Source organism: Apis florea, unplaced genomic scaffold (assembly GCF_048593485.1).
Source record: "Apis florea isolate Af1SG1 unplaced genomic scaffold, ASM4859348v1 contig_3078_pilon, whole genome shotgun sequence".
Lineage (NCBI taxonomy): Eukaryota > Metazoa > Arthropoda > Insecta > Hymenoptera > Apidae > Apis > Apis florea.
This window is the reverse complement of record NW_028256702.1, coordinates 2,166,781-2,190,845: the sequence shown is the minus strand read 5'-3', so window position 1 is coordinate 2,190,845 and position 24,065 is coordinate 2,166,781. Positions and strand designations below refer to the sequence as shown.

The 24,065-nt window shown below is 17.7% G+C and overlaps 1 protein-coding gene across 5 annotated transcripts; it reads right to left on the bottom strand.

Annotated features, from left to right (window-relative positions):
- Positions 1-2,905: 2,905 nt before the first annotated feature.
- Positions 2,906-23,618, bottom strand: LOC147657576 (odorant receptor 4-like). Of its 5 annotated transcripts, XM_086908400.1 has the most exons (7): positions 23,509-23,618; positions 23,105-23,364; positions 18,655-18,991; positions 9,087-9,299; positions 7,005-7,115; positions 4,628-4,783; positions 2,906-3,149 (listed from the first exon to the last, which is right to left on the bottom strand). In XM_086908400.1, exons 2-7 carry the CDS (start codon positions 23,359-23,361, stop codon positions 3,099-3,101), a joined length of 1,125 nt encoding a protein of 374 aa, XP_086764526.1. In that variant the 5' UTR covers positions 23,362-23,364; positions 23,509-23,618; the 3' UTR covers positions 2,906-3,098. The 5 variants fall into 5 exon arrangements, with proteins under 5 accessions (XP_086764526.1, XP_086764528.1, XP_086764527.1 ...); XM_086908402.1 differs by lacking the exon at positions 7,005-7,115; XM_086908401.1 differs by lacking the exons at positions 18,655-18,991; positions 23,105-23,364; positions 23,509-23,618 and adding exons at positions 11,801-12,125; positions 12,737-13,568.
- Positions 23,619-24,065: the final 447 nt, after the last annotated feature.

Here is a 24,065-nt window from a genome sequence, read left to right as displayed (position 1 = left end):
AAATACAGAAAAATATAAGAAAAATGTCTCAGCGAAAGATATATAATATCAGAGAGACAGATCATATTGTCATTTATTTGATTTTGAACAGATCCGCAAAAGATAATATCGAATTTTTATATTAAAATCTATATTTTTAAAAACACAGTAGATAAAACACAGTGAAAAAAAAAAGTAATTATATAAAAACAAAACAATAAAAACTAAACTAGAGTTAATTTTAATAATAAAAAAAATCACATGATAAAATTAATTATATATATTTATTTATGACATATATTATCTTGTATGACAGATTAAAAATATAAAAGAGAAATATTTTTTATTGCACATTATTGTAGTTAAAATTAATATGTTTTCAAAACATTATTTAAACTTATCTTTAAGATAAATCATAACATCAAATAACATCAAAATATGATCCGTCAAAGTATCATATCAGCATTTCACATGATATATTGTGAAGAAACTGTACAGTTATATTTTGTATTTCGGCTCTGTATTATGTATATACATATATATGTGATATCAATAGAAATTTAATATTAATTTGAAATTTTTTAATTCATTAATTTTTTCTCTTTCAAAAAAATCTGCTATTTTATGTAATATTACAATGTAATGTTACAATAATTATTGTAATATTATAATAAAGTTATATTATAACATAACATTATAATAAAGTTATATTATAACAGTAATATTATAACATAATAATACATTATTTATTATGATTTTTAATTATTATAATATTCTAATATTATTTTCACAATTCTACGATTTATAAATGTCATTGATATCAAAATATTACTTAAGTAATTTCATATAAAAGCTATGTTAAAGAAATAATTTTAAAAATAAGTTTAATTAAGAGTAATTATTTACATTAAGAAAGTCAATGATTTTGATTTTGACATATATTGTTACTTTTCTGACGTTTTAACTGTCGCTCGTTATTCCTTAAAAATTTATCAATTATTAAAAATAAAATATTTTCTAAGTGAACATCTTAGTATCAGTTAATTGGAATAAGATTAAAGAAATTGAAACAATATGATAATACATTTATAGTAAAAGTATGATTGTGAATATATTTCAATTTTCTTTATAGTTTCATTATTTCTAATTTTAAATCGATATAATAATAAGATTTATCATAAGATATGTTAAGGACAAGATTATCGGAACGTCCTTTAATGTAAATATTTATTTTTGAGGTTGACCTTTGCTGACTTATTCAAGAATATTGCAAGATAATCTATCTCAATAATTTTAATTTGAAAAATATCTTGAAAGATTGTCTCATATTTATTACATTTTTTAAAACATTTGATCTGAAAATAGAAATGGAACATTACATAATATTTTATTGAATGCTTTCTTTTTTAGCAAATGAATATCAAATACATATCTATATAAATATATTTAATATGATTGGATAATACTATAATATTAAATTAAATACAATATTATATTGTATAATGGAAATTTTTTAGATTTGTTATTTATACATATACTAATTTCAAAATTTTAAATATTAGACAAGTTTATTTATAAAAAATAATTATAAATAATTATAAATTATTGTTTTGTAGATGAATAATCAACATTATTGATTACACAAGAAATAAATATGCATTAAAAAAAATTTCCATTTTTATCTATATATAGATATCTTTCTTTATCTCAAGTTAATATTCCACTTCGTCTTCTATTTTAAAACAAGTTTAATTTTCAATTTTTAGATTTTAGAGAATATAAATAAAATAATCTAAAGAATCTATTAAATCGCTAAAATATGATATAAGAAAAATTATAAAATACAATACTTCATTTATAGGTAATGATATTTTAATATTTAAAATAAAAAAAATAATTATTATGCTATCATGAAAATTATCGAAATTTATATATTTCAAAATTTTTGCATTTTAATAAATATAAAAAAAATATCTTTAAAAGACTGCTTCGTTAATTGTATAAAATATATCATATGATATCTTTACATTCGATAAATTTATATATATGTCATGATATGTTTACATTTATTCAAGAAAAATATTAGTATTTCACTTTATATTTTTAAGAAAAAAAATGCAATTATAAATAATGTATTTTAAATCATTCATTTTTTTTCCATTACTTTTTTTATAAAAAAATAAAATATAACTTTTTATAATTGTATAATTTATATATAATTATGGTGTTATTTGAATAAAATTTTTTTACGATTATCAGTTACAACTTTGATGATTCTCTTTCAATTATTTTTGATACAAAAAACTAATATTATGAATTATATTTTCCTATTCCCTAAAATGCTAATTATTACCAAAAATATTTTTTGATTTTCTTTAAAAAAAAAATTTATTCATGATAAAATATAATTATCTAATTTAACCAAAATAAGTATATTGCACATAATGATTTACAAAATTATTTATTGAGCATTTCATTGATATTCATATATATATATATATATTTGTATATGTGCATATATATATTTTAGAGAATATTTTAAAAGTTATATAAATATTTTAGAAAGTTAGTAAAATTTTATTTATATAAACTCCATTTATTGAAATTCCATTTTTATCAATATTCGATTAAGCTGAGTTATATTTGCATTTTTATTATTTGAATAATATCAAGTATCATTTCAACTGTATAAATATCAGTTATGGAAAAAAATAAAAATATAACATAATTAAAAAATGAATTATATGTGCAATTGAACTCATTTATTTTTGAACATGAACTCTATTTAAATGAAAAATAATAAATAGTAAAAAAATCAATGGATTATTATTATATAAATAATCTAATTAATTGCTCGTTCATCATTGAGGCTATATACATAAATGAAGTTTTATATTAAAAATTATTGCAAAATTATACAGAAAAATTTATATTTATGTATATGTTCTATATTTAACATTTTCCTTTGTCTTTACATGCATGAGGTAGCATCTTCTTTTGATATAAGCATTTATTGTTATTAATTTATTATTTATTAATTTATTTAATTCAAGTTAAATGTAAATATATTTAAATTAAGAAAAACTACATTATAATATTTGCAAATTTTATAATATTTTTTAAGTCATTGCAAGTAATACAGACATGTACGATCCTGATGCTTTCATAATCTAAAAATATAAATTAATATGTTATTTAAGTCACTGAAAGAGAAAATTTTTATATTTTACGTCATTATTAAATTGTCTAATAAGTTCATGTGTTTTTATTTTAATTATAAAATAAATTTAATTTATTTTAATTAAAAAATAAATAAAATGTTGATTCTCTCTTTCGTTTCATTTTAAGATAAATTCTTCTAATATACTAATAATAAATTAAGATTTCGTTTTTATTATATTTATATTTTTATCTTTTATTTAATTTAAATTCAAGACTTCAAAATGTCAAATTAATAAATACATCTTTCCAACATCTTGCTGATTTTAAGAAAAGATTTTATTTAAATATGTTACAAATTGCTCATGTCAATTGAGCAACAAAATAAATTGTTATTCACAAACAGTTCACAAATTATTTAAAATCACTGAAAAAGTTTCAATCCTTATAGGATATATACATATTTCTTGAGAATATATCTTGTGATAAAAATTCATATTTATTAGAATAAATATATAAGTATATTACAGTTTCTTATTCTTATTCTTAAATTGAAAATATACCATATCTAATTCTATTTTTAAAAAAAAATTAAGAAATATATTCATTAAAACTTCATATAGAAAAAAACAAAAATAAAATCGTTAATATTTAATATGTATTATATACATAATATATTTATTTTTCAAAGAATCGATTCTCGAGTATAAACAAACACAAAAGTTAATATACAAAAATATAAAATGAATTATTATAAATAATTTATATTCACATTATAGATGAATTAATATAACTTTCTATTCATATTATCTCTATTTCATTAAGTATCTTTATTATTAAGTAATTATAAACTTAAATTCCTATAATTTTATAGTTTAATTAATGTTTTTATATACTAATCTTTATATTTGTTTTGATTTTTCGAATCGATTTCCAATTATTAATATTCTAGTATATTAATGTAATGTAAAAATAATTATAATGGAAAATGTAAAACGCATTAATATAGAAAATCTATTTAACTTTATTAAAATATATAAATTTTAAAAAAACACATAATTAAAAAAACTGTTGAGATACAAATATTTTAGTTTTTGGAATTTAAATTTGATCTGTACGCATTCTCAATTACAGATTTTTAAAAGAAAAATAAAAAGAAATTAAGTCAAAAAAATTAAATAGCATTATCAAAATTCAACAAATTATTATTTTTTTTATATTTCAGTACTTTCTAAATATTGAAACGACCATTTATTAATTTGATTATTACAAGAAACAAAAAATAATATCTATATATAATACAATCGAATAATTTTTATTTATTTTTTTGGAAAAGATATTCTTTTAATCTAAAAACAATACGAACTTATTAGACAATGTAACATAAATAATAAAATCAATATTATCTTTAGTATTATTTTTATATAAAAAAAATTTGATAAAATACTAAAAGACTTAAAATCAAAAAATATAAATAGTTTATATTTACAGCTGTAAAACTTTCCATGGAGAGAGTTGCAAATTTTCCAAAAGTAAAAGTGAATCCTTTTTGAGCTCTCAATATTATGGGTATTAAAAGTCGACTTTCATTTGGATTCATGTTGTACCAAAGAAATTCATATGCTGTATCGGCAATCAATTTACTCTAAAATAAAATAAAATTTTAAAAAGAAAGCATTAAAACATATATTAATATTATGTTTTATATTTTAAAAAAAAATGTGAGTATGACGAAATTACATTAAAAATTTAACAATAAAATAAAATTTAATAAATTTAATGAATTTTTAATCATAATATTAATATTTAATCATAAATAAAGCTTAAAATTTTTTAATTATTCATTCAAATACATTAAATTATTCATGAATTTTCTTAATATATAATTGAATTTAAATATTAATAGTTTTGAACAGAATTAATTAGGATTTAACAAGAATAGAGTTTCCATTAAATAGAATCAAGTGAAAAAAAGAGAAAGAAAAAAGTTGTGCATAGTATTGAAGTAATAAACTTCTCCAAATCAAAAAGATTCTAGATAGATATATAATTATATTATAAATTATAAAAATAAAATAATATAAATGTACTTTATATTTATCTAAAGTTTATGCTTACATTCTAGGAATGTTAAAATTTTCTTTTTAGTCAATGAAGATATATAATAATTCTTGATTGGTTACTTGCAAAGAGCATTTTTATGCAAAATTGTTAATAACTAATAAAGCAAATTTTAACAAAGACATATAGAATAACTATTTTCATTGTTTTTATATTTGTAATATTTTTTATAAATATTATATTATTTAAATCATTTTAAAACATAATTTGATTTTAGATTGTAATATGAAATATATTACTATTAATAATGACTAAAAATATTTATTTTATAACAGTCATTATCATAATATCATTTTTTGAAATATATTTTATTCTATATTTTGTGTTTAATATAAAATTATATTATTTTATACAATAAATAAAATATTATATAATTTTATACATTATATATCAATAAATTGAATATAAAATGCATGAATATAAAATATAATGCATTTTTAATTTATTTATTATATTATTTATTATATTATGTATTATTACAATGTTCTATTACAATGTTCCAAATTATTATATATTCTATTTGAAAAATCTAATTACAAAGTACATGTTTTTTACCTAGTAATTAAAAAAAAATTTTTTATTTAAATAAAAAATTAAAATTTTATTTTACTAATAAATTTCTTTGTTAATTTAAATTTCTTTAATTGTTATTTTTAAAATAATATTTTAAAATAAAAAAAATAATAAAAAAAAATTTTTAAATAATATTGGAGAAGTTTATTTTATTCCCATACTGAATATATCATCTTAATCTATTGGTACAAATAATTCGTAAATTAATAGCTACATTAAGATAAAATATTATGATTTTGAAAAGAATATAATCTAATCACTTGTAAATAAAATATTACCATAAAATAAATAACACAAATTGAATTAATTAATCTTTAACAATGATAATAATATTATTGAAATATATTTTTCTCCAAAATTTATTTTCCGGAAATATCAATTCTAATAATTTTGAGATTTGATGTATTATATAAATATAATTAATTATTAAATGTAAATGTTTAAAAATAATTGTTCATTTGTTGTATAATAACAATATAACTCAAAATGACATCAAGAAAGATAAATTTATATTTTAAATACTTAAAATTAAAAATTTAGCTAAAAATTTCAAAATGTCAAATTGAAAATATGTAATTTAAAAATATACAAGATTCTAGCAATAGCAATTATAATCAACGGTTTCATATATATTTTATAAATATATCTGAAATTATATAGTTGAAATTAATGGTTAGCTATAACCAATATCTATTAATACACGCAAAAAATAATTTTAAATAAAATGAATATTAATTAATTAACATTTAGCAACAATAAGACTAACCGTGTCATTTTGCAATTTTGAAATTAAAATAATTTCCTAAATATTTTTGCTTAGTTTTTTCAATAAATTCGTTATAAAAACTACTATCTATTGCATTAATATATTTTCATATATCATTTAATATTAATACTTCATTTTTTTTTTGTAATGTTTATTTATATATATGAGATTATATTCTTTTCAAACCATTCAAATTTATTTCATTTTTTCACACAATAATACAAGGTTAATTAAATTGAAATGCTTTATATACTATTTAAAAATTTACTATCTGATTAAATGAAATTATATTATTATGTTGGAACAATATAAAAAATACATAAATCAATATTTGTTATATTACCCATGATAAAAAAATGTAATAAAAAATTGATCATTTTGATATTTTAATATATTGTTTAATAACCTTGATACTCAGGTATTCTCCAGCAAAGCAATATATAAATGCTTCTGTACAAATAGCAATATAAAACATGATATATTTTATTAATATTATATTATTACCAAGATGTAATGTCTGTAATATTAAATTTTTTTGTATTATATATTTTCGTGCAAATATATTATAATAATAATATATAATAAAATATTGTTGTTTCCCAAGAACACAAGTATAAAAAATTTGCTTGTATTAAATATTTTTAATATCTTTGATAAAATCAATGATTGTTATTCAAACAGAATTATGAGAATTATGATTTTTAATTATCCTTTATTTCTTATATTCATATTTTGTATTTTTTTTATTCTTTGTTTTATATCTGATAATTAAAAAAAATATATTTATAAATATAAAAATTTTTTTATATTTAATATATAATATATTATACAGTAATCATTTATTTACTTTACTTTTTAATATGTTTGAAATATATATTATTAAAATTTTCAAAATTATTTAAATTATTAAAATTTTTGCTAAAAAGCTATAAAAAGTTAATTTTTTAATTTTTTTAATAGTTATTTATTTTAATCATGTTGATGACCATAACCTTATATTGTATATTGATGTTATCAAGGATCCTCAATAATTTTTCCTTAATCAAATTAATTGTTTTCTGCAGTTTTTTTGAAATATATGCAAAAAATGATTGTTATTATTAAATTAAATTTAATAGCATGCAATCGCTGTATTATTGTACATTATTGGTTGTTAGTACAATATAAATACAACATGATGTATAATAACTGAACTAATAATTATTGTTCAATAAAAAAAAGCGGATGTGAAATTGATTTAATTTTTTAGAGCAGTGTAAGACATGTGTATATAGTCAATATTATATTTATTTATTTAGTATTTTTTATTGAAAATCGTAATGTATTAATAAACAATTAAAACAAAGAAAATTATATTTTGCATCTTTATAATTATATTCTTTTAGCTAGATTCTTTTATTTGTTCTTTCATTTTGTATATACGCAAGCATATATTACTTTTTAATTAATCCTTATAAATAGGAAATTTAGTTTCATTAATTTTCAATTAAATACAATTCATAATATTTATACTTAACACAATAAATTGTTATTTCTATATCGTCTGTAAATATTTAGATACAAGGGATTTTTCAAAACTATAAAATTTTTGTCAACGTCCGAAACAAATACCAGTTGTAACTGTAACCACGACGTCACGTCCGTTAAATTTAACGTTCATCGTAACATCCGTTTCAAAACTCAAAGCTCTGAGCTTCAAACTATGGCTGGATTCTAAACATTGAACAAAAAAAAATCTACTACTGGACATGGATTTTTTTATTGAACATATTTATTTATTGAATTTTCTTTGAATAGTTGTATGAATAATTGTTCATCTAATCTAAATGCATTAAAAATCTAAATGCATTATTAAAAGAAATTTGCATTAATTGTTAAATAAAATATTAGATTGTGTAAGAATGATGTGATTGATAATAAGTTGTTTAATCATGATTAAAAAGATGTTTTTGTTTCATTTTATAAATTGTAAGCAATTTAACTTAATCTTAAATAAAGCAAGATGGAGACAGAATTTTTATCATCTTCAATTTATACATACTATTTTTTATATCAATTTTTGTATTTGTTTTCTCTGAATTTGTATTCTTGAATTTCCAAAGATATTTTACAAATATATTAATATTAAATATAAGAAAATATAAGAAAATAAAAAAATACTTGTTTATCTTTAAGAGATGTTTTCGTTGTACAAACTAAAATATAATTAAAAAATGAAATTATTGAATAATATTTTTTAAATTTGGAAAAAATGAAAATTTTTAATTTATTAAAATTAATCATATCAGGAATAAAAATAATTTTTTCAATTTTTCATTCGAAATCAGGAAAGTTCATGAATTCAAATTCTTTAACAAATCAAAAATAATTTTTTACAATCACAATTGTGTTCATATTTGGAGGCACAACAATATAATTATTATTATTATTATTATTATTATTATTATTATTATTATTATGTATACAACAATATAATAGTGTTACTTACAATTACTATAAGATAACCCAAACAACAAGTAAGTAGAGTATTTGATATAAGTTGACTAAGTGCTATATAAGTAAAAAACTTTTCAATTTTATCTGCCAATAGGATGATTTCTTGATGCCTTTTAATAAAGAATTTTAATTTATTTTCATCTCGATGCATATTTTTAATTAACATCCGACACATGATATCGATTTGACAACCTACATGAAGTACCTAAATGTGATAATCTCAATTCTTAAATAAAATAAGTTTCAATATAATCTCACATTTTTTTATCGAAAGATATTAAACTTAAGAAAAATATAGAAAGATATTTCCATATATATAGCATAAATTATTAATTTCTTAATATTGAATTTTCTTAACATATTTTTAATAATTCTTTCTTCTAAGCAATAAATTTTTTGTTTGTAAACAGCAATAATTAATAAAGCAACATTATATAATTTAGCTATTATCTCAATTATATATTGTAAAAATATATAGAATTTATATTTAAAAATAGGTAATGTTTTACTAAAATTATCAAATGCATGCAATTAGACGACTTCTAAAAACGATTAAAATTACAATTTTTTATTTTCAATTTTATTCAATCAAAAGTAAAAATATTAAAAATATATTTTTTATATAATACGATAAAATATCAATCAAAATACAAATATTGCGATAAGTGTAATGATTTAAATCATTTTTATTTTATTATGTATGTATATTCATACATAGTTATTAATATTAAAAAATATTTTATATTACAAAAATTATGAAGCTACTAATCAATTTCTTATAATAAATAATTTCAAGAAAGATAAATAATAAAATAAAATTTACATCATATTAATCCTTTATTGCAATGCTTTAATATAAGTCTACTATTAATTTTATTTTATTTTTGATATATCTTAGAATGAAATAAAAAATCATTTATAGAAAATCAAATTATATGATGATAATAATTATTTAATAAATGATAATCAAAATAGTTTGGTTTTATTTTCCAGATTTAAATAATTTTAGTGTAAAAGAAAATTTCCATAAAATTGATTTTTACTGTAAAGATTTTTAATTTTTTATTTGTTTTAAATGTCTTTAATTGAACATATTTTTTTAATTTTTAATTTTTATTTTTATTTTTATTATATTATATTTTTCCTCTTTCTGTTAATTATAGATTTATTAAAATTTTAAATATGTAAAGTGATGTTTACAATGTAAATGAATTAAGAATTGATAATTCTGTAAAATAATAACTTCTTTTAATCTATTTTAAATCTAGTTCAAATTTTTTAATTCAAAATTATTTATATATAGAAAGGAAATTTATTATTTTATTTATTAAAAATAAAAATTATTATAAATTATTAAACAAAATATTGTAAAATGAATAAAAATAAATCATCAAGTAATTTATGATAACTCAAAAAATTTATTGATCAAATTTTGATTTTAATTTAAAAAATAAAACTTTTTCTTAGAAATCATAAATATTAAAAAAAATTTGTCCATGTATTCCATTTTAATGTATCTACTAAGTAGTAAAACAAAGTTAATTCTAATTTCAAAAAAATTATTAAAATAAAATATTTATCTATTATATATATTCTATTTAATGTATTAAGAAATATTTTATTTTTCATATAAAATATTGAAATAGATAATATTAACAAATTAATAAAATAAACGATATATTTGGATCATTTAATTTAATATAATATATGCCTGACAAAATATTATTAGAAGTGTATGAATAAGTGATGAATGAAAACAACATAAATTAAGAAAATATTGCACATATTCCATAAAAAATATATATGTATAAATATATGTTTATCATAAAGTGTATTTTATATACTCTTCAATTAATTGAAAGCAGACAAAATTAAATTTAATATAGAAAAAATTTCATTTGAAATAAAAATAAATATTTCTTCTTTCTAAAATAAATGAATTATGAAATTCATCCATTATTATTATTATTAATATATCTTTAATTAATATATCTTATTATTAATATATCTATTATTAATAATATATAATAAATAAAATCCGAATAATGTATGTATTTATAAAAAAATTGTATGCAACTTTGAAAATTAATATTTTCAATTTACATAAGTTAGATAAACATGTATTATATTTTGTATGAAAATTGTATAAGTCATTTATAACAATATGCAATAAAATATTAACCATATTATATCAACTTTTCATATTAATCAAAATATTTAAATATATTCACTTCAATCAGACATATAACATATTGTATAGATATATTAGATATATATGTAGATATACTAAATATAATATCTATACAATCTTTGCAAATTATATATGTATAGATATAAATATGTATGCAAGAGTTACAAAACATTACCCATTTTGATTTTTTAAAAAACATACGTAAAAATTTTTTATTATTATTTTTACTATCTTAATAAAAGAATTTAATTAATATAAAAAAAACTTATTTTAATTCTAATTAAATAAATAACATTTAATTATATTACAATATAATATAATATCAGAAAATACTATTTTTGATTAAATTATTAAATTATTTTTAAAAAAATATATTTTTTATATATTATTATAAAATACATGTGTACATTTTAAGCTTATCTTTAAAAAAAAAATTTTTTTCTTCAGAATAAGATATCTCAATAAAAGAAATTTAATAATAAAATAATTTATTATTTTATACTATTAATACTTACTATCATTAAAAGAAACGCGGCAAATACACCAAACACAAAAGCTGCCGATACTTGATAAAAATATTGTATAATTACTACAAGCTCGTAAATGGGCGATTTGTTAGTATCAAAAGGTAAATCCATTTTTAATAATAATTCTCGAGATTTAGTTACATTAACTTCTTGATTCGAAAAAATACCAATTGCATAACAAACGGTAGATGCTATACAAGTACATATTATAGTACTCGTTAAACGATAAGATAAATAGGCCGTCTTCGATATTAAATTATCCGTATCCATTATTGTATATTTTTGACATTCTTCTTCCATAGATAATAGAATACTACGAATCAAACTGTGAAATATTGTTTGGAATACAATTTTTTTTAATGACATTTATATTGTATTATTTATTAAATTCTACTATCTATTTTAAATCGTTATAAATAATAATAAATTTAATTCATCTTAAATTTACATTTCATACCAATTTCCAATAATTATCTAGTTTAATAACTTTTCCCAATTTTGTCGTATTTCAATTTTGATAATTTATTATAAATTATTAATAATAATAAAAATAATTTGTATAAACAATATATAAGAATGATATGATTAATAATTCAATTTTATATTTCATTTTAATTGATACATAATCTCTTAATTAATACAAATTCACCAATTTATTACAATAGTTTATATGAAGAAAATATAAAATATAAAAATTTAATTTTTTGCAAACAAAAGAAATTATTATTATTATTATTAATTTACTTCGAAGAATTTCAGACAACAAAATTTATAAATAATTATTATTAATAATATAGGTAAAAATAAGTAACCTGAATTTCAAGATTTTTGAAAATTTCGTAAATATAAAAATTAGATTTCAATTTCTAATTTTATATATGTACAAACATTTATTTCACTGAATAATCAAAATAAAAAACTTACGTGTTTTGTTTCCAAGCAGTAAATAATTTGATGCACACTAAACTGTGTGGCAGACAAATACTTATATTATCTATTATTTCTGTAAGAGCATCATATTTATAATGCATGATTAAATAACTGTATTGAGAAATATGAAGCGTACAAAAAACGATCGTCCAAAAAAATTTATGTAAAATCGAAAATGGTGCTCCTGGCCATGACGCAGCAAAATAAAGACCATATTTTACAGACTGACTAATTGTATTAATTGACGTCATTTCGACAAATTTATGTATATCAAAGCTTAAATTTTCGTTAAAAAACTTTTATAAACGTGCAATATACAAGTTTTGAAAATAATACCACTGTCACTGTGAATAAATTTATTATGGCACATCCATACGTGCATGTACAGATTCTTATGGTAGACTGAAATTTTCACAAGAAACTTATCGTGTCAATTCAAACTTATGGAACTTGTTCGCTATTGATAGCTATTTGCTTTGCATTCGCAATTGTTTCATAAATATTGGAAATAATATTATAGGTTTGCTGCGAACAAATACAGTTATAGAGAATACTGGTCAAGTTTTAATCTCAATTTTATTGCAACAGGAAATGATTTCCATAAAAAATACAGGAATAGGCGAATACACGCGAATGCGTATTAAATTGCTTGGATCACGAATCGAAGAAAACTTACAAGTTGTGAAAACATAGCTAGAAAATGTTATGAAATAAGAATTTGCACATAAAAATTTCGAAAATTTACGTAGTATTAAACCGGAATAATTGAAATATATTATTTCTTATAATATGTGTCTTATTTAATTTTAAAAACTGTATTTTGTAAAAACTTTTTTAATAATAATAATAGTAGTAAGTATAATTTCTTATTTTATTTAAATTACACAAATGAAAAGAATGATTAAAAAGATTAAATTTTAATTTTAAATAATTGTATGCATGCTATTTTTATTGTGTAAAAAACAAATAAAAAATATTCTTATATTATTAGTTATAAATTTTATGAATTTGATTTAAATAAATTTCGTTTCTAAAAACCTGAAGTTAATGCATTTTTCTTAAAATGCGTATTTCAATTTCTTAATTAAGCTTAATGTATATTAAATTTTTCTTCAAATATTACGATTAAATGTATCATTAATTTACGTTTTGAAAAAAAGGTAAATTAAACATTTCTTGTAATAATAGATATTCATTAAAATATTATATAACATTAAATTATTCGTTTAATACCTAATTTATATAGATTGTCTTTTTAATTATTAATATTTTTTCGAGAATATAAGAAAAAAGTTGTTTATTTGAAAAGTGTAATTATGTTACAAATTATGTTACAGATCATATTTTTTGATTCAAATAATTTAAAATAATTGTCATTTTCTAAAATCAATTTATTTAAATTATACTTCTTAATTATATAATTGATTCTTATTAACTGAAATTGTGTTTGATTACAAATAACCGTTATTCATAATGAAAAAAATTTTTTGCTTGATTTTTTGAATCTCGATCGAAAATTCAATAAAAGCAAAAAAAAATCTATTAGACTTTTATTTTCTTCTAAAACTTCTTCTACAAAAATTAAACGAAAAATCATTTTTTCAAATTTGATTTTTTTTCTCTTTTAAAATATTCGATCAATCTATAATCAAAACTACAATCAAAAAAAATTGTTTCCATAACTGCTAATGATTAATATTAATTAAACACAATTTCCATCATTGATTATTATTATGAAAAAAAAAAGAAAATTTTCGTTATCAATAATAAACTAATATTCGCTAGTTTTCTTTTACTATAATTTATATTTCATGTTTTATTTATTACTTAAATATTCAATGTAGGATGGAACAAAGAAAACATATTTATAATCTGCTAGGCTTAATAATGCTGCTAGATTTAATTTTTTCTTAAATATATTATTAAACATAGTTTTTTAATTTTTATTTTTATTATCAATTATCAATTATATTTCTTTCAAAATTATCTTTCAAAAATTATTTAAAGAAAGATACGCTTACCAATTTCGGTGATTTTTATATATATTATATATAGCAAAATTTTAAATAATTTATAATAATAACATATTATATAATAATATGTTTTATTTTATTTTAAAGTCATTGAAATCGTTGCAATAAATTGTTTTGAAAATAATAATCATTTTTTTGTTATTCTTCATATATTATAAATTTAATTGATATTTCATAATAAATATGTAAAGAAATAGTTATAATATAAACGGATAAATTAAAAAGATTTATAAAATAATTTATTTTAGATCTATCATTTCTATCTTTTCTATAATCTTGCAAAAAGAATTTTTTCATTCAAAATTGTTTTTAGAAAGATATATTATAAAGATATATTATTTTCTGGAAGACAAAAATTAAATTATTACAGTTTATTGGTCAAAAATTTATAAAATTAATGAAAATAGTAATTTAAATTGTTTGAATTATCTTACAAAATTTATTAATTGAAATCACATTTGAAATGATTCTTTTTTGAATTGATTCTTAAATATTATTATAGAAAGTAAATTTGTTTATTATTAAAAGTCTAAAATTCATTTCATTCTATTATTGAAATAATTATATATTCTTTTGTAAATATTCAATGTAGGATGGATAAATCCTTAATATTATATTGGACTATTATAAATAAATTTATTTAAACCTTACTTAGAGAAAATAAAATTTATATTAGAAATTTATATTAGAACATGTATTCTAATAGAATACATATATAAAGTTTAAATCAATAATCAAAAAATGCTCGTTTTTATTTAATTTTGCTAAAATGGGGAAAGGATTTGCACTTTTAGACTGTAATCTCATTAATAGAAAATATATATTTTAGGATAATAAAATATTTAAATAAGAAAATAATCAGATATATGTTCGAATGATGAAACTTTAAAAAAAGTTAAATTGTAATTATACGAAAAGGGTTTTTGCTAATAAATTCTACTTTCCAAAAAGAGACATTAATGTCTAAAAATAAATAGTCTAGTCCATTATCCATTTATTATCCACTGCAAACGATTCTTTGCAACGAGAAAAATAAAATATTATAATCTGTAATAAATATTTATCTGTAAATATAATAAATTTTTATAAATTTAAAAATCATTTGACGCTCGTCATATTTTTCCAAAAATATTTTCTTTTAATTGAACAACATGATAAATCAAATAATAAATATTCACTTGAAAATCAGTAGATATTAAAAAAATATGTAACAATTCGAAAATATCGGATTTAGATTGAAAATATTTTTTGAAATCGAATAATATTCTAAAAGTTTTTAAAGAAAATCGACATTCTCCAAACTTTAAACATGATTATATATTACAAAATTAAAAAATCTTAAATTTTAACTAAAAAATTATTGATTTTTGAAATATTATAAATTCGTAAAAAATATTGTCCAATAATCTATTTAAACTTATTTTAAAAAATAAAATCTCTACTTCAATATATTACAATTGAATTTTTTCGAAGATTGAAAACGTTTTCATATTAAAAAACAAAACGAAAAATTGATTAAAAGTAATATATATATATATATAGATTAATTTATTTTATTTATGTACTTATTTTATCACGATCTCATAATACTAATAATCTGAATGTTTAAGAGACAATTGGCTGCTATTCGTATGTTCATGTGACGAATGTTCATTCATTTTATCTTATTAAAAAAGATGTATATGATGTATAGATAATTAAAAATTATTGAATAATGTCATATTATTTTCAATAATTTTATTATTATTATTATTTATTATTTTATTATTATTTTCATCATCATTTTTTGTTTAATGTTAATTGAATGTTTAATGTTAATGTGAAAATATCGATGTCGATTTGATATTGTATTTATAAACGATAAATGAGAATTATTAACAATAAGCATATATTGTGTGTTGCAGGATGAAAATCATTTAGTTTACAACGCATTGACTCCCTTATTATATTTGAAATGAGATTGTGATATAAAAATATTTTGTTTTGATAATTTTATTCACGAATTACGATGTATGTGATATGATGTTTATGATTATCACCGAACAAATGCATTGCTAATTATGTTTAAAATTCAGTATCTGTATCTGTATTTTCTGTTATATTTTCTTTCTTCGTTGCTTTTTAATTCTGTGTTATACTATTTGAACTCTGTTTCTTTGAACTTATATGTTAATTCGAACTTGTATTTTTCGACTGCTCAAAAAGGAAAATGTTCGCGCTTTTAAGAGTTTCTATTAAACTCTTTGCATTCTTTTGTGCGATGTCAAAAGAAAAAAAAGTAGAGCATGCGTGAAAAATGACTTTCGAAATTTTCTTGATAATGAAAGATGAGTCCAATTGAAAGTTTGTCAGAGGGAGTTTTCTGTCAAGTTCAAAATTTATAGCATATTCTTCACTATTGAATTTTAAAAGTAATTTATGATTCTAAATTTCCATGATTGGCTAATTAAAATTAGCCATTCAGTATCTGTAAAGGACAAAAAATGAATTTTTTTCAAAATTTATAAAACCCAAACATTTTCATGCAAATAACATAATTTTTTATAAAATCTTTATCTTTTACATCTTAATTTTTTAAATTATTTTAGAATTCATAATAATATTTATATAGATTAGGAAAGATTTTAGAGATCTACGATATATATGATAGACATAACTTTTTAAAACATTTTTGGGAATGAATTAATTTTATTAATAAATCCATCTCTTTTTCTTGTATAAACTATAGAAATTAATTTAATATATTTTAAATTAAACTGATAGTTCATCTATAAAGAAGTCATACAATTTTTATATTTTGAAATAATCTTCGTTTTTTGATGATTATGGTTTTTCTTCAAAACAATTTTCGAAATTTCTAAAAAATGATTTTAATGTAATGAAGTCATCGTTTTATTATATCTCTTTTAATATCTAAAATTATATAAATTATATATCAAATTGAAGCTAAATAAATCTATATATCTATAAATCTAAATAAATATATATATAATTATAATAATTTAAATTATTATAAATATTTTATATTATTATAAATCACTAACAAAAGTTTATGGAATCAATGAATTTAATTATTAAGTAATTTGTTATATCTTGTGATATTTTGAAAAATTTATTGATCAAATTTTGTATTGTATTCCATTTTAATATATCTATTAACTAATAAAAGTCAATGATTCTAATTTCAAAAAACTATCGAAATAAAATATTTATCTATTATACAATCTATTTAATTAAAGAAAAAATATTTTATTTTTCATATGAAATAAATAACATTAACGAATTAACAAAATGAATAATATTTTTGGACTAACATGGTTTATGTCTGACAAATATACTTGAAATGCATGAATAAGTGATAAATAAAAAATAATATAGATTAACTTAAATACTGGATGCACTCCATAAAGAATACAAATTTACTGTAAAGCATATTTTATACACTTTTCAATTAATTGAAAGCATATTAAATTTAAAAAAATTTTATTTCAGATAATAATAACAAATACTTTTTTTTTAAATAAATTTATCTGGACTATTTGTATAAAATTCAATTCAACTAAATATATATATAGATATGCATGCAAAAATTACAAAACATTACCTATTTTAATTTTTTAAAAAATATATATATGTATAAATCTTATTATAATCATTTTTATTATCTTAATAAAAATATCCTCTTAATATAAAACACTTTTAATTAAAAAACTATTTTAATTGATAGAAACTTACATAAATAAAATTTAATTGTATAACAATATATTTTAACATCAAAAAGTAGTACTATTTCTGATTAAATTGTTAACAAACAAATTTCTTTTAAAAATAGAATATCTCAATAAAAGAAATCTAAAATAGTTTACTATTAATACTTACTATCATCAAAAGAAATGCAGCAAATACACCAAACATAAAAGCTGATGATACTTGATAAAAATATTGTACAATTATTACAAACTCATAAATGGGTGATTTATTAGTATCAAAAGGAAAATCCATTTTTAATAATAATTCTCGAGATTTAGTTACATTAACTTCTTGATACGAAAAAATATCGATTAAATAACAAACAGTAGATGCTACACAAGAAAACATTATAATACTCGTCAAACGATAAGATAAATAGGCCGTCTTCGATATTAAATTATCCGTATCCATTATTGCATATTTTTGACATTCTTCTTCCATAGTTGATAGAATACTACGAATTAGACTGTGAAATATTGTTTCAAATATAGTTTTTTTTTTTAATGACATTTATATTATATCATTCACTAAGTTCTGCAAATTGCTTGTAAATGGTGATAGTTTTAATTTTTAACCATCTTAAATTTATATTTTAATGATTTCGATTTAAGTTGAAATTCGATTGAATCTAATTTCTAATTAATTTTTTCTCAATTTTAACATATTCAAATTTTTTAAATTTAATATCACTGTGATATTTTTTTAATTTCATTCAATCATTAAAATAAAAGATTAAAAGAGCTCGAAAAGATATTATAATTATTTTTATTCATTTTTACGAAATAAGAAAAAATTTTATAATTTTGATTTGAAATAAAATTTTAAATATTAATTTACATATTTAAAATATTTGTTTAAATTGAATGATTTATATAATTGTAAATATATATGTAATATTTGTCTAACGTAACATGATATATATTACACATATGTATAGCATCTATATGTTTATATTTGTATTTGTAATAAATATAGATATAGAATATTTTTTAATATTTATTTAAATTTATTGATACATTTGCTAAACTCAAAAATTGAAAATGCCGATAAATACTGAAAAAAATGAATAGAATGAGTTTCAGTTATTTTTAAATGAATTCAGATTTAAAAATATCAATTTTTCAAATCAGATTTAATAAAAATAAAAATATAAAGATAAAAATATCAAAAAGCGTTAATTTTCAATCATAATGTGAGTGACACAAATATCAAAATATCACATATTCATCAAATATTCACATATGACTTTTATAAAATGAAATATTTTTATTGATTCGATGTAAATCTCCGATTGATATTACAAAATTATAATAATTCACAAAATACTTGAGTAGAGATTTATTAAAATCTAATATGACTTAAATCTAAATATATTATATATAATACATCAATTTAAATCTAATCTTTTATAAATTGTATATATTGATATAATATCTCGACATAAAATTAAAAAAAAGACATAATACCGTCAAAATGATCATAATTTTAAAATTTAATAATCTTAAATCAAATTCTGCTAAATTATTGCTAACTATAATTCTATTAAACCAAATAAATTAATGTAATTATTTTAAAAAAGCACATTTTATTGATTTCAATAATTTTGAAATATTTTGTAAAGAGCAATATTTTGAACAATTTTGTTATGCATAGGATGTTAATATATTCAGACGTCTTTGATAATCAATTCTAAAAACTAAATACAAAAAATTATAAGAATTTAAACTAAAGTTTATGTTAAATAAAGCGAAATGTAGATAGAATGAGATTTCATTTCTACAATGCTTTTTTTAAACAGATTTTTAAGTAAACTAATTTAATCTTTCTTTAAATTATAAACCAGCATAATCATTTTTTAATAGTAATCTTAATATATTTTCTAGAATATAGAACTTTATGCAAGATGTAAAAATGAATTTCAAAAATATTTATTAAAAATTTGTTTTTGAAATTTTATTTATTTAAATTTTTACATACTTTAATTTATTGAAATAGAAATTCGATTTAATAAATATAAAGAATTTAATCTTTCAAGTTAGAATTGAAAATAATAAAATAGAAATTTTATTCTACACTTAAAAATTACATACCATTCAAGGATTATATAAATGCTTTTATCAGTAAATCATTTATTCTGATTATTTTCAAATTCTCAAGAAGCACTATTTTTATTTATAAATATTTATAGTTATATAATTAGTTAGTTATATAAATTATTTTTTATATATGTTATATTATATTATTTATTGTACTATTAATATGCATAGTTATATATACATATATTGTTAATTAAGGAATTTTCTAGTATTAAAAAAAATTAAGAAGAGAAGATAATTACGTTTTGTATAAAAATTTATATTATAATTAATAGATAATTTTAAATATTTATAATTTTTATTGTACAATTGATGTTGAAATATTTAAATCTATACTAATAAATATTTCAATACAAGTTTATTAAAAATCGATTTTTTTATCTTTCCATGAGTTAATTTTGATTAAACTAGATTAAATGATTTGATTAGAATAGATAAATTAAAATAGATCGTCTTATCGCAAAACAAAATATTATAACATAATATAATTTTCGAATTCAATTTTAATTAATTGTTGGAAATTTTGTATAATATTATTAAAATATAATTTTTATTAATAATTTTCTAATAATAAGCAATGGTTAAAATAAAATTTTGAAAATTAATTAGAAAAATAATTTTTAATACGTAAAATTTAAAGTCAATAGAATTAAATTTTTTAAACTATAAAAATATACGCAGTATTAAACAAATTTTTGTTGATATTTTGATTAAAGCCAAATAGCAATTATATGTAAAAGAAAAAGTACAAAATTTACACAAATATATTTTAAATCATTAAAATTAAATCAGTGAAATCAATGAAATCTATAGATAAATAAATCTTTCTTTGTAAATAATGATTTAAATTAGAATGATGAAATTTATTTTCAACTTCATATATTACATATATTCAATTATTATTTCATTACAATACTTGAAAAATAATAAAAAGTCAACAAAATGAAAAATCAAATTCACAATTTCTTCACTTTCAAATGGAATGTATCTTGATATAATAATAAATAATAATAAACTTATTATTTGATAATAAATAATAAATATTATTCCATTTACGATAAAAATTGTAATTATTAAATGATATTATTTTAATAAATATTACAAAGTAAAAAATAAATCAAAATAAAAAATCTGCAGAACTTAGCGAAAGACTTGCTTATTATTACATTAAATTAATTATATATTATATAGTATTATTCATAAATAATGATTAATCTATTAAATTTTATATATTTATATATATATGAATATAAAAAACGGAAAAATTGTAAAATTTAAAATGAAAAATTTAAAAAATAGACGAAAATATAAAATTCATATACAATTATAATAATAAAATTTCTATTGAATTCATATTTAGTTTTTAAACGATTGAAAACTGGCTTTTCTTGCATATAATGTAATATGTAAAAATGAAATAAAATTTAATATTTCCGAAATAAAATATCAATTCCGAAATAGACTTATTTACTTAAAAGAAAAAAAATAATCTTCTTTTATTCTTTTCATATTCTTCTTTATTCTTTATTCCTTTCATATTTGCATAATGAAAGGAATAATCATAATTTTCATTAGTTGTAAAACGAAACAAATCTCTTTGGAACCAAAAATTAAATTCTTATAAAATAAATTAATTCAAATACAATAATTATTGCTATTAAAACCATTAAAAAAGAAACAAAAAATCATTAATTAAAATAAATCATTTTTTAAAATTTAAAATTTGTAGTATAAATAAAAATAATTAAAATTATTTGAAATAATATTTGTTTCAATTCAAATAAACTTATATTCAATAGAAAAACTACAATATACTGTAATAACTTCATAAAAATATAATATTTAAAAATAATTATAAAATATGTAAAAATTATATAAAAATATATAAAAATCATTGCTTGCGTTACATAAATTTAGACAAACATAATAAGAAAGAATGTAATTATTCATTTAGAAATATTGTAACTTCTAAAAATAAATTTCATTTTTAAAATATTTTTTTAATAATAATAATATAAAATTCTTTGAAACTTAAAAAGTTTTAAGTTTCTTGAATTAAAAATTTTTATCATTTTTATTTAATTCGAAATTCTTAACCGAATAAAGAATATATTGTATAAACAGTATATAAAAATTTCGATCAATAATTCAATCAATTTTGTATTTAGACTTCAAATTTATTATTGATTTATTATTGATTAATGATACAATTACAATACCAATTAATCAGTCCATAACAGTAATTCATATAAAGGAAAACGAAAGTATAAAAATTTAACAAACTAAAAAAATGATTACTATTATTACTCATTATGATTATTATTATTAACTTAACAAATTTAAGTTATTTTTCAGATATAAAAATTTATTATGATTAAAATAATAATAAGCAATTTGAAATTAAAAAATTTCGAAAATTTTGTGAATATAAAAATCAAATTCAAAAAGAATTTATTTCATAAATAATCGAAGTAAAAACTTACGTGTTTTGTGTCCAAGCAGTAAATAATTTGATGCACACTAAACTGAATGGTAGACAAATACTAATATTATCTATTATTTCCGTAAGAGCATCGTATTTATAATGCATAATTAAATAACTATATTGAGAAATATGAAGTGAAGAGAAAACGATCGTCCAAAAAAGTTTATGTAAAATCGAAAATGGAGCTCCCGGCCATGAGGCAGCAAAATAAAGACCATACTTTACAGATTGAGTAACTGTATTAGCTGTTGTCATTTCCTACAAATTGGTTATTTACATCAAATCTTAAATTTTCATTAAAGGAATTCCATTAAATGTGCAACATAGAATAAGTTTTGAAAATAATATCATTATGAATAAATTTACTATGGCACATTTGTATATCCACATACAGATTCTTACCACAAACTAAAATTTTCAAAAGAAACTTATCAGTTCGAACTTATGGAACTTATGGAACTTATGGAACTTATATGCTATTGATAGCTGTTTGCTTTGCATTCACGGTTGTCGCATAAATATTGCAAATAATATTATAGGTTTGCTGAGAACAAATACAGTTATAAGGAGTGCAGCTCAAGTTTTAATCTCAATTTTATTGCAATAGGATTGATTTTCATAAAAAATAGAGGAGTAAGCATACACGCGAATGCGTATTAAATTGCTTGGGTCACGAAAATTTACAAGTTGTGAAGTAGCTAAAAGACGTTATGAAATAAAAACTTGCATATAAAAATTTCGAAAGTTTACGTACTATTAAATCAGAATAATTGAAACGTATTATTTCTCAAAATATGTATCTTATTTAATTTTTTAAAAAGTGTATTTTATGAAAGCTTTTCTAAAAAATATAATAATAATAGTGAGTACTAATAGTGAGTTATAATATTTTCGTTTTTATAGATATAAAAAATTTAAAGTTAATGTTTTTTCTTAAAATGTGTATTTCAATTTCTTTA

Coding starts and splice junctions, on each gene's coding strand:
- LOC147657576 (XM_086908400.1), bottom strand. CDS start 23,361: ATGACAACAGCTAATACAGTTACTCAATCTGTAAAGTATGGTCTTTAT. Junction 18,992..23,104: donor ACTGCTTGGACACAAAACAC/GTAAGTTTTTAC, acceptor AATATTTCACAG/TCTAATTCGTAGTATTCTAT. Junction 7,116..9,086: donor TGGGTTATCTTATAGTAATT/GTAAGTAACACT, acceptor TTAATATTACAG/ACATTACATCTTGGTAATAA.